Below are 12,469 nucleotides of genomic sequence, written 5' to 3' on the forward strand. Positions count from 1 at the left end.
TGACTACATGATGTAGAAACAGAGTGGGCTGCTCACATGATTCTATTTTATGCTTATTTCCAGCTGATGAATTACATTATACTCCAGTAATAGTGGTTGAGTTACTTCCAAGTGTGAAGGGATGGTGGTCTGCAGGAATGCAGCTAGATAAGAGGTGTTTTTCAAAATCTTTGTGGAAAGTGTTTTGCATTTCTATGAAAATGTCAGTGATGTTGAGCAGACGGAAGTTCTCACCCAGTTTTTCTCCCAAGACTGATCTCCCTTCTGGAACCCACTTTTTGTATTCCATTTAGGTATGCGTGTCTTGGCAAAAGTGCCCAAGGGAAAGTCTCTGGAGGTCCCTGGTATTTCAACTTTAAGGTGTGACTTTGCCTCGTCCCATGACTTTTTTGCTTCTTGGTGACTTAAAATATGTAGTAGTGGAAAAAGGTGCAAGAATAGCTTAATGCTGAGCCTGTTTCTTCAGGTGACTCAAATGCAAAATGTCCTTCTGAAGTGTTGTTTTTCTCCATCTGTCTATGAGATGGGTCCGTATTATTTGCAAATATCTGTCTCAAGGTGTATTGAATATTGTTTGCTTTACAGTATGATCTTCAACTGCAGCTGCTGTGCGGAGAGAGGTGGGGGGATATCAGATGTTATGTTGCTAGTCATTTAAATCCTAACCGTATCCCTAGCCTATTGTGAATGTGACTGCTAAAGACTAAATAGATCTAAGGTTGCAGCCCAGACTTAGTTTGAAAGTGAGGGAAAGAAAGAGCTTTTTGGTATTCATTTTCCTCCCAAAAAGGCCAGTTCAATCTACTCAGGGTTTTGCAGTCAGGTGTGAGCCTTCTTTGCTTATGCTCTGAACTGCCAGAAGCTATGACTGCATTAGTTTAGTGTTGAGCCTGAGTTAATGTATGTACTGTCTCTCTGCTATAAGCATGGTAAATGAACTAAAGTCTGCCTGCAGAATTATGTATAGATGTGATTTATAGTTTTCTCCTCCATTCCCATGAACTCGTTTTATAGAGAAATGATTTAGGAACAAGAAACAAAAAGCATTCAGAGTAAGTGCAGGAAAATGGTGACCTTGGCAGCAGTCACTTCCATATCTCTGAAAACCAGCTGCAGTATCACTCTCTGCTGGCAGCTCCTCCTCCTCAAGAAATGAGAAAGGAATGAATAACCTATGATGCTTTTATTTTCTTCTTAGGGTGTGGATGTAGGAAATAAGCTTTGCATAAAGGTTTGCTTTGAGAAAGGAGAGGAGAAAGTGGAACAGCTAGTTCTGCTATTGTATTATCTTTAGCACCCTCTACTGTCCTTTCTGAAAACATGACTATTAAACTTATCGGTGAAGAACTAGGAAAAGAAATTGTAAAAGTAACTGGATGTGTGTGTGTACATATTTATATATTTTATATATATATATGTATATACACACACACACATGCACACAAATAAATAGGCATATAAATATATGCATGTCATATATAAACATGCATGCATATACATATGTACACACAAATACATATCCGATATTTAATACTTGTGATATTATGAGCCCTTCAGTCATGAAAGTCCAGCTGGATCTTTGGCTGGATATAGCAGGACAAGAAATACTATGTATATTGAATATTTCCTTCATGTTTGCAGATTCTTCCAACTGCTCAGCGCTTGCTGGATGAGTTGTTATCTTCTCAGTCCACTGCCATCAACACAGTGTGCGGAGCCCCAGGTAACCTTGTTGAATCTTATTTCAGTAATCTGCGTCAAAGATAGGAAGCAGGTATTTTTCTGTTGCTTTTGAGTTTCTGAATTGATGGGTCACCATATATCTGGGACTGTAGGTAGAGATCAAGGAAAGGGGACAAGTACAGATATATATGTTTATATATGGAACAGCTACAGGAAACTGCTAGTGTGGTGGACTCCTCAGGGTGTGCAGAGGAGAAGGGAGCTTTGAGCACCGCACCCTTTCTAATGGAAAATTTTTCTGCTTAACTTGGTGTTAACCTATTGTAGTGCTGCATTACCCTCTTGATGAAGATTTTTTTCCTAATGACCAGTATGAATCTTCCACTATGGCTGCTGCCCTTTGTTTCATCATCTTCCACTACTGAAAAGAGTTTGGCTCTGTTGTATTTGTGACAGTTGAAGGCTGTTGTTAGATCACCCCTCACCTTCTTCTTGTTAGACAAAACGAGCCCAGCTTTCTCAACTTTTCTTCATCGGTTGTGTGCTCTGTGCCAACTGTCTTGATAGCTCTCTGCCGAGACCTCTGGTTTCTCATTATCATTTTTGAGGCCAAACTAGGGGACCCAAAACTGGATACAATATTCCAGATGCAACCTTACTAGTAGCAAGTAGAGGGGGATAAAATAACTTCCTTACATCTGGCAGCCATGCTTTTCCTAATATAGCCCAGTGTGCAGCTTGATTTATTTGTGATGAAAGTGTGTCATTAATTTGTATTCCACTTGACATTCACCATAATTTTCAAGTCCTTTCAGCTACACAGCCATTTGCTTTTCAACCTGTACTGATGCATGGGGTTTTCTGCCCCGAGTACAAAAGTTTGCATTTTTCCTTGCTGAACTTCATGAGGTTTCTGTTGGCACAATCCCTGAATTTCTTCAGGTCCCTGGTTGTAGCTCTGCCATTCAGCATGCCAACCTCACCTCCCAGTTTAGTGTTGTCAGTGGTTAAGGTAATGCCAGGATAGCATTTTGAAATAGTGAGCAGTTCTGCAACTGATAAAATAAACTGAGTAACATTGTTTATATGCTCCCTATAATCTCTGTGGCTGGGCACACAGAGAACATCTCTTCCAAACCTCCAAACTGTGTATGTGTTCTTTGTTAAGATCCCACTGCTGGACCCTCTGCATCAGATCAAAGCACCTGGTACTTAGATGAGTCTACTCTGAGTGACAACATAAAGAAAACTCTTCATAAATTCTGTGGACCCTCTCCTGTTGTTTTCAGGTAAAGTGTTTCCCATTTAAGGGAAAATGTAATATTCACATAATCTGTAAGCTCGTTCATTTAACCTGATAGTATGTACCCTTATGTGATGCCATGGAATGAAGGATGCTTAGTTTTGATGTCATCCTTCCAGACTGTAGTTTTGCATGCTTTGTCCAATGCTATTTTGGTAGAGAACGCTGTGTATTTGCGCAATACTTTACTTGCGTGGTATTCTCAAGCTTCGCTATGCATCCCCTCTTCTGTTATGCATGGTTGTCCCATTCAGCACACAGACATACTTCTGGATGTAGCATATACCTATGGGATTTTATGTGGCTGTGCTTGAGTTCATTTTTCCTCATCCCTGCACCTCTCTCTTATATGCAGTGATGTGAATTCAATGTATCTCTCTTCCACGGAGCCACCAGCTGCTGCTGAGTGGGCCTGTCTCCTGCGTCCTCTGCGAGGAAGGGAGCCTGAGGGAATCTGGAACCTGCTTTCCATCGTGCGGGAGATGTTTAAGAGACGGGATAGCAATGCAGCTCCTTTGCTGGAGATTTTGACTGACCAGTGTCTCAATTATGAGCAGGTAATTGAACCTCCCTGCTGTGAGGAAAAATGAATGACTTCTGTAAATCAGGCTGATCCCATGTGCCTTTAAATTCATGTCTGAGTTTGTTTATTTAATCAATCTAAATGCATTACAGGCATATGCCTTCCCACACCAAAATTATCTTATAGTTTGCTCTTGTGCTGATTCAGTGATGCCCCAGCAATACTGCATCCCCAGAATACCTAACCATTTTAACATCAGTGTATGAGTCTGAATTCTTTTTTAAGCAAACCTGATTTGATTTCTGCCCAGCCAAGGTGGTTTATTACAATAATTTTTCCAAAACAAAGTATACCACCTATGAGCTTTCATTTTGACATGCATTGAGTGGTAGAATTTCAGACTCTGATTATTTTTATAGAAAGTATCTTTTGGTAGGTTTGAGTCATAATCTGTTGGATAAATTTTTGATTCTCATTATGAAAAAGATGTCCTTTGATAGTTCAGGACACTGATCTCTCTCCATAATATAAGATGCAGTGAGAATTTCCTTATTATGCTATTGTATATCTCAATTTTGAGCAGAGGAAAGAAAATGTTTCACTTATCACATTTATTCACTTTTTTTCTCCAAATGTTAAGGCTTTTAGTAAGCAAACCTGCTGTGATTTTTTTTTTTTTTTTTTTTTTTTTTCTGTGGGGACATATGCCTTCTGGGAATGAAATGAATTTTGAGACCCTTGGTTCTCACAAACTACTACTTCTTTGTTGCTCAGTTATTTTGGAGTGAAATGAAAATGCAGTACTAGCTAGCTGTGGCTGTGGTATACAGATTCAGTAGCCTTGTGGTTAAAAGGTTAAGTGAGAGCACAAGATGGGACGGTAGCCAGAACACAGCTCTACTGAACATCCTTTCTCCTGCAGATAACCGGCTGGTGGTACAGTGTGCGAACGTCTGCATCACACAGCAGTGCTAGCGGGCACACGGGCCGCAGCAACGGCCAGTCAGAAGTAGCTGCTCATGCCTGTGCAAGTATGTGTGACGAGATGGTGGTTCTTTGGAGGCTGGCTGTCCTTGACCCAACTATTAGTCCGCAGAGGTGAGCACCAGAATCAGATAATCTGTAATGGGTGTGGAGTGAGTGCGAGACTCCTTAAAGAGTGGACTTCAGTCTCTCATTTATTTCTGTGATATGCAAGCACACTCAGGGTTTCTTCCTGTAGATGTCCTGTGATTGTATCATTACCTCATTAAACAAACTGTTCAACTGTTAGTCCTTCTGGCCTATGTGCTATGTAAGGTTCGAGAGAACTATAATTGCTTTCAACTTTAACTGATATTGTTGCTTACTTTTAGCAACATCATGTACTGTGAATAGTTAGTTGTTTTCTGAGAGAAAACAACTAATTTTTCTCCCTGTAATGTATGAGCATAATTCTGCATTTCAGCATGCCAGTGGAGAACATTTTCTGTGGATGGTTATACAGGCTACCAATAAATTTTAACACTTTTTAAAGCTTGAGCTATTCAGCAATGTAGTGGATTTTTGTTTAGCCCAGTTATTCACTGTTACCCATTTCAAGATGAACCATTTCTTATTTTCTGTGCTCTTAGGGAGCTTGTTCTCTGCAAAGTATTGTCAAGTAGTATCACAAGTATGTATTTTTCAGTTGCCTGAGGAAAAATTATGAGGCTTCTGTAGGTTTCTAAATCATGTTGTGCCTTGGTAAATCACCACCATTTTATTTGGCATAAGCTGAATAGCATTTCAGGTACTGAGGGCTCACGTTAAACATTGTGCTTGACATTGTAATAATATATATATTTTTTTCTACCAGGTCTACAAAGTGTAGTGTGCAAATTGTACTGTATTAATTTAATGTGCTATAAATAGTCAGAATTTTTTTCAGAACAAAGAAAGGGTGTTATTTTCAGTACAATAGCACGTTAATAATATTTGCTTTCTGTGAATTGCTGCATAACATTAATATAATGCTATATTTTTGTAAGGTACATCAGGAACACTAAAATGGATGCAGTTTCTGTCTTGTACAGTTTACAGTATGAAGTAGCTAAACATAGGTGATGAAAACAAACTGAAGATGGTAGGAAACTGGGAATGAGGCTTAAAATAAACACAAACATCAATCACATCACATAGAAAAACCATAAAAGCTCTTTGGCTTTTAATAAAGTATGAAGTTGTGTTATGTGTATTCACATTCCAGTTATCTGATGCACTTCAAATTTGCTCAAAGCCCCTACTTAAACTCATGCATAATTCAAATGCTCCTGCTTGATTTCCTATTCTCTTAGAGTTTGAATAGTCATCAGGAAGAAACCTCTTCTGCCCATTCTCACTACTCTTCCCAGTGAGCCATAAGGAAACTTGCTGCCTCATTTGTAATTCATTGCAGACTCTCATCCTCATGTTACCTTTTCTCAGTAGTTCCCCCTCCTCCTTTTTCCTTCTGAAAATCCTCTCCTTGACTAAGCCCTGCCAGTCTGCTCCCTTGTTAATTGGTTTCTTTAGTGGTCAAATAGAACCAGTCCATTCTTTTAAGCTCATTTTGTCCTTTTGCACCTAAATTGGGCCACCCTATTTTGATTTACTTTTGTGTTCTTTTGATAGGAAATCTGAGGATTGAAGTGTTGGACTTGTATCCCAGATCCCTGAAATCTGTGGCAGGAATAAGATGGCAGTTGGCTGAGACACTTGGTGCAGTGTCTAGAGATATCTTTTCCTCTTCCTGATTTAGATCAGCTAAACATGTAGTCCATTCAAACTATCTCACTCATATGCTTAGGCTCTAAGTGAGGTTTGGAGCTGGGGAACACAGAAATGCTTTGCTCGTCTCCTGGTAATATAGGGCATGAAACTAACTGCTGTAATAATTATATATAATCCTACCAGCTCCTCAGATTTTTTTTGAACATTAATTATATTTTTGTCTTGCTTGCTCTGTGCCTGTGGGTTGCAATAGTTTAGTCTCCTGAGGACAGCCTGCTACAGCCTAAATCAAATCATTGTGCCTCTAGATAGGCATATTTGGGTAAAACATAAGAACCCAAGAGGTAAATTAGGTGGTTCTGTCTGGCAGTGTGCTTCCATGCACGGGCTGTTTAGATTGCACTTGTGAAAGCCTTGATTAGAGTTGTTTGCAGTGCTGTTTCACCTCTTTGTTTTGTGAATGATTCTGACCCCCAGGGAGGAGCAGTCTGAGACTGCTAAGGCACCTATAATGCCTTTTCTGAGGCTCTTAACAGAGTAGACAGTACTTCATTTTTAACCTTCCTGTTTGTAGCATGCTTTCGTGTTGGTGCTGATGTTGTTTCTATATTCTGGGCCTGTCTAGGACTTGGTCATTAATATACCTGTTCCTTTTTCTAGACTTATCTTCTTACTAATGCTGTGTATATCTATTTTAGCAGAAGAGATTTCTGATCAAGAGGAGGAGGTATTCTGTGGGTTAGGAGGTAGTTTGTTGCTGATGTATGTTGTTTGCTTTCTAACCTGTCCTCTCACTTCTTCCCTTAGGCGCAGGGACCTTTGCTCACAGCTCAGACAGTGGCAGCTGAAAGTCATAGATAATGTCAAGAGGGGTCAGCACAAGAAATCACTGGAGAAGCTCTTCCAGGGTTTCAAGCCAGCTGTGGAAGCCTGTTACTTCAACTGGGAAGAGGCTTATCCCATTCCTGGGATCACATATAGCAGCACTGACAAGAAGAACTCATTCTGTTGGGTAAAGGCCATCCAGCAGAGGAGCTGCCGGTTGCAGTGTGCAGAAACTGCCTGTGAGACTGGTAGAACCCATGGACAGGAGCCCAGCGGATCATGCCTGCAGCCTGGGGACAGGCCACGTCCCTCGCCCCAGGAGCCAGCAGTTCGTCCAAAGGAACTCACTGGAAAACGGAAAGTTGTCTCTGAAACGCCGCAGAGGGTTCTGAGACGACTTTCAGCGGAAGGTGATAAAACTGTGTATAAGACTGGAGTGGGCAAAACCAAGTTGCCAGTGAGCAAAGGCTTGACCAGTAAACATAGTGGGAAACGCCGCATGAGCAGTGAAGACAGCTCTCTGGAGCCGGACTTGGCAGAGATGAGCCTGGATGACAGCAGCTTGGCTCTGGGGGCAGAAGCCAGCAACACGTTTAGTTTTGCAGAAAGCCCACTGAGCAGGAGCTACAGGGACACCTTTGAGGAGGATGGTGGGGTGTATTTCTCTGAGGGACCTGAGCCCAGTGTCAGGAGCAGTTCCACGGCCAAGAAATCGCCTAAGGATCCTGTGGGAGAAATGGGTAGTGGCGATGACGACCTGCCTTCTGCAGATGAGAACAGCGGTGGTGTGAGCCTGAAGCCAGAAGAAGTGGGGGAGAATGGTGCAGCAGGGGGAGGGGATGAGGGAGAAGAGGAAGACGATTACCAGGTATACTATCTGAATCCACAGGAGGTAGCCAAGGAAGATGATGACAAAGCTGAAGGAGGGAATGAAGAGGAGCAGGATATATTTGCTGGTATAAAGCCTCTGGAGCAGGAGAACCGGATGGAGGTGAGCTGGATCTAGTTCAGAACACTGTTTTGCAGTTTTCTTTATGTATTGTACACATCACTGTCTCACCACCCTCTCAGCTGGCACGCTTAACCTTGTATGTTTTTAAGTCAAGTGCTTAACTATAATATCATCATAACCCATTGTATCATAACATATCTACAGTCTTAATGTAGTGATATCACACTTCTGCTTCCCACAAGCTTGACCCCCTCCTGTTGCTCTGCTCCCTTCAAGTGTGTCCCAGTTTTGGCTCATACCATCTCAGATTCCAGGATTTATGAATGTAGGCAAAACAGTGTCTGCTTTTTCCCTAGCCTCACTCCTGGAAATGGCAAAACTGACTGAGCTCAAATTAAAAAAAAAAAAAAAAAAAAAAGACTGAGACATGCCCAGCAGGAAAAATTTAAATCCAACCACATAAACACAAATTCTCTGGAAAGCAAGAAACAGTCTAAATATGCTGTGACACATTCCTGTAATAACCTCAAAATATGTTTAGGGCTTGCTCCTATATAAGCAAGGAGCTGAAATGGATATGCATGGAAACAGTTACAGTAACTCAGCTTTGGTTTTAGTTTATCTTTGAGTAATTATCTGATCATAGCACTTGGAGGGAGGAGGGGACTTTTAATCATGGAAGATAAGAGTTTTGAGAGGAGTACTTAAAGGGATGGTGAGGAAGGTCCAGGCAAGGAGGACTCTCTGAGAAGGCCTGCTGCTGAGTTTAATTGTGAATTGTGTTTGCAGGGGCTTTGCCACAAGTGCTTTGGTCAGGTTACCTCCAGCCTGGGAGAGTGTGGTTCAAATATGACCATCTGTTCTTTCTTGCAGATCCTGTTTGCCTGTGCAGAGGCCCTGTATGCACATGGATACAGTAATGAAGCATGTCGCTTAACTGTGGAGCTGGCCAGGGACCTATTGGCCAACCCTCCAGATCTCAAAGTGGAACAGCCACCAACTAAGGTAGAGAGAGAGCTTGTCTGATATCGGGGGTTAGAGATGAGAAGGAATATGTAGGATGAGTGCAGTAGCAATCACAGGCATTTCTCATTTACTGTGATGCAGGGCCGTTCCTTGATACTCTCTTTGGGTTGGACTCCTCAGGTGTCATTAATGTGCCCAATCACTGGGGGAAGAAGGGGGAGGGAATAGAAGGGAGAAAATAACAGGCTATTCAGCTGGACCTGGTGCTTTTAGAAACTAAGTTTTGTTAAAAGCTCTTTCCCTTTTCCATTTGCTTCAGAGAGATGCTTGGTTTGGCTGTTAAAAGCTACAGGAAACAGCTCCTTTAGGAATATATTTTAAATATGGTGAACAAAACATCCAATTTAACATCAACTTCAAAGGATGTTTTGTTTAAAAGGTACCTTCTGCTGTGTGCTATAAGATTATACACCAGCCACAAAAAAGTCTTGCTTTTTGTGCAGCTCTGTGCATGTGTGACCTGCCCATTTTTTATGATTTTCCCCAAACTCTTAGTCTCCTCTTTTAAAATATGTGCCACTGGAAATGTTAGAAGCTTTGCTATTTCTGGATAGAGAGCTGGGAAGGAAAGAAATAAGCATAAGCTTCCAGAAAATCACTTGTAGTGGCACTAAGTAGTGTTTGCTGTATGGAAGGGTTCCCTGCCTTTGGAAGGGACAGGCATGCAACATCTGCCTGCGCAGCACCAGTCCAATAGTGGACATATGTCTTATCAACAGGCCATATCTTCCCCTGTGTTGTGCTGGAATGAGATGGGGGAAGGAGCGATGGTCATCTGTAACCACTGGGATTTGGAATTCTGCAGCAAAGGGAATGAAGTTTAAGTTTGTTCTCATCTTCCTTCTGTCTCCTGAAAGAGTGGGAGGACAGGCATAGAATCAATCAGGAGAGCTAGAATAAACCTGCTTCTAGACAAATGGGCCAGTCCTTGTCTTGCTGCATTGGTGCATAGGAGTTTCTGCAGACAGTTATTGTTCATACTGTCACAGCTGGGGTGAATTCCTTTCCTAAAATGTCCTGCTACAAACTTCTTCTCAAACAGGGCAAAAAGAACAAGGTATCAACCAGTAAGCAGACCTGGATGGCAACCAACACCTTGTCCAAAGCTGCTTTCCTGCTGACTGTGTTGAGTGAGCGGCTGGAGTACCACAACCTGGCCTTCCGAATAGGAATGTTTGCCCTGGAGCTGCAGAGGCCGCCTGCTTCTACCAAAGCCCTGGAGGTATGAAGTATTGCAAAAAGATGGTATCCATAAGTAACACTGTGCTACTTGAATGCTTATGCTCAGGTAGTTCCCATTTCAGCTTGTGAAGTTTGGTCATGCTTTTATAAGTTTTCTTAAAACTAGTTGCATTGGAACTAAATGGGTTGTGTGCACATCCCAAGCACACATTGATCTTCCTGGAACTTGATTGGAAAGATCGCTTCATTTGAAGTCATCTTCATCAAAAGGAAGCTCAGGCCTCATCTGCCAACAGGCATTTGATTTCACATGAATCTGTGTACTTAAAAATGTTTTAAAAAGTGCCAGCTCCTTTATGAACATTTTTTTCTTTGCAGCAGCTTACTTCATGTTATCTTAAATATGTTTCCAGATTGCTTAGCTAATCTGAAAAAAAAAAAGCCATTTGTAAACTGAATCATCCATATTTGCACTGCTTAAATGGTTTGAAATGTATTCCTTTGGGTGAACTAGTACAATTGTTTCATGTTGGAAAACTGTTGCTCTTGCTGATATTTCATTTGTTGGTGTATGAACACGTGTACAGTTGCAGGCATGTTCCTGTGGATGCTGCTTAATGATTATTAGGCTTCCTTATTTAGAAAAAAGAAGTGGCCAATTAAGATCTTGTCTGTGAGTTGCAGCTGCCTTCCTTTTGACTGCAGGGTTGTGCAGACTCTGGAAATGTGTATTGTTGCTAGGAATTCACCAAGTACACTTGTTATTTGGAGTATCTGTACTTATTAGGGTCTGATGAGATTAAGTGTGAGGTTGGCAGTCACCAGCTGCCTAAGCTGTTCTGGAGAAAACAATCACTTTTGCACGTTAAAATGGAGAAAGTGCAGGAATGGCACAGAGTTGTAAATGTAATGATCTCTCTTCTGGTGGCATGCTTGTTGCCACCCCATGCCCATTCGTCTGCTAGTCAGTCCCTCTTGGTTCAGGCTGATGTATTACTTAATGTAGTATGCTTTTTCCTACAATTAGGAGTGATCTCCTTTTCCGATGACTTATCCAACCAAACACTTCTTCTAATATTCTTATGAAGGCTGAAGTTTTTTCTCTGTATATAGTTTCAGAGAGATAGTTTGAGTTAAAAAGAGGTTGCATATAAATATGAAGCAAGACTTGTATTAGGTTTGAATGTCTGTGTTCAGTGTGGGGGGAGTGGTAAGGGTGGCTTGGGTTCTAAGGGTTGCTGTCATCTAAGAAACCAAGAAAACCTATTGCTATACTTTAACATCTGTATAGGGAAAAACAGTCAGCTGCCCACAGGGCCTATGCTGATGGCTGCTTTTTCTGCTTCCTTGTGGACACTACCAGGTGAAGCTGGCATATCAGGAGTCTGAGATTGTAGCCCTCTTGAAGAAGATTCCCTTGGGCACTAATGAGATGAATACTATTCGAGGAAGAGCTGAAGAACTGCGAGAAGGGACGTTATGTGATTATCGTCCTGTCCTGCCTCTCATGTTGGCTAGCTTTATTTTTGATGTCCTGTGCACTCCAGGTACAGTCTGTATTGACTTGCATGTGCAAACAGCATGTTCTAAGATTCCAGGTCTTGAGAGGTTTTCAGAAAGGAACTGTCTTTGTGTGAGAACAGCCTAAGCTTGATCTTTCCACACCATTACTTGCTTTTCCCTCCGTGTAGCTCTGGAGATATTTTTTATTCCAGTGGAATTGGCTCTGCTTCTGCTTATGTTTGAAAACAATCGGAAACTTATCATACTTCAGCCCTATTGGTGTGTTTGCAAAATAGTTATAAATGACTGAGTCTTCCTCTCTTATGCTGGCTAATATAAACCTAGTATTTAAGAAAGAGTCCAACAACCTGGGATTAGAAGGCTCACTTGATAGTATGCCTGCCTGGTTTGGAGCCTTCTGAGTTCAGAGAGAGAAGGGGAAAAAGACCAAAACCAGAGCTGTGGTCTTGAAACTGATATGAGGGCTGGGAATTAGACCACAGGAAGCTCTGCAAACTCAAAAAGCTGCCAGAAATGCCTTTTGCCCTGAGGTCCTAGTTTTGAAAGCTGAGCACTAATTCTCCTGTCTTTTTTCAGTGGTTTCTCCTACAGGCTCTAGACCCCCAAGCCGTAATTGGAATAATGAAATGCCTGGAGATGAAGAGCTTGGTTTTGAAGCAGCTGTTGCTGCTCTTGGTAAGAATTTTTGTTGTAAGAGAAGGCTTTCCTCATCCACTTTCTG

General features: G+C 41.6%; 1 protein-coding gene across 3 annotated transcripts in view; it reads left to right on the forward strand.

The window, feature by feature from the left end:
• The window catches only part of ZSWIM8 (zinc finger SWIM-type containing 8), a 63,864-nt gene that overhangs the window by 36,142 nt on the left and 15,253 nt on the right, over nucleotides 1-12,469 (forward strand). For all 3 annotated transcript variants that reach the window (XM_026055790.1, XM_026055791.1, XM_026055792.1), the window contains 9 exons: nucleotides 1,642-1,723; nucleotides 2,852-2,972; nucleotides 3,342-3,543; nucleotides 4,432-4,607; nucleotides 7,047-8,055; nucleotides 8,890-9,021; nucleotides 10,085-10,264; nucleotides 11,588-11,771; nucleotides 12,325-12,423. In XM_026055790.1, the coding sequence (XP_025911575.1) occupies nucleotides 1,642-1,723; nucleotides 2,852-2,972; nucleotides 3,342-3,543; nucleotides 4,432-4,607; nucleotides 7,047-8,055; nucleotides 8,890-9,021; nucleotides 10,085-10,264; nucleotides 11,588-11,771; nucleotides 12,325-12,423 (2,185 nt within the window). The remainder of the gene's footprint in view (nucleotides 1-1,641; nucleotides 1,724-2,851; nucleotides 2,973-3,341; nucleotides 3,544-4,431; nucleotides 4,608-7,046; nucleotides 8,056-8,889; nucleotides 9,022-10,084; nucleotides 10,265-11,587; nucleotides 11,772-12,324; nucleotides 12,424-12,469) is intronic.

Source organism: Apteryx rowi, unplaced genomic scaffold (assembly GCF_003343035.1).
Source record: "Apteryx rowi isolate R43461 unplaced genomic scaffold, aptRow1 scaffold_126, whole genome shotgun sequence".
NCBI lineage: Eukaryota > Metazoa > Chordata > Aves > Apterygiformes > Apterygidae > Apteryx > Apteryx rowi.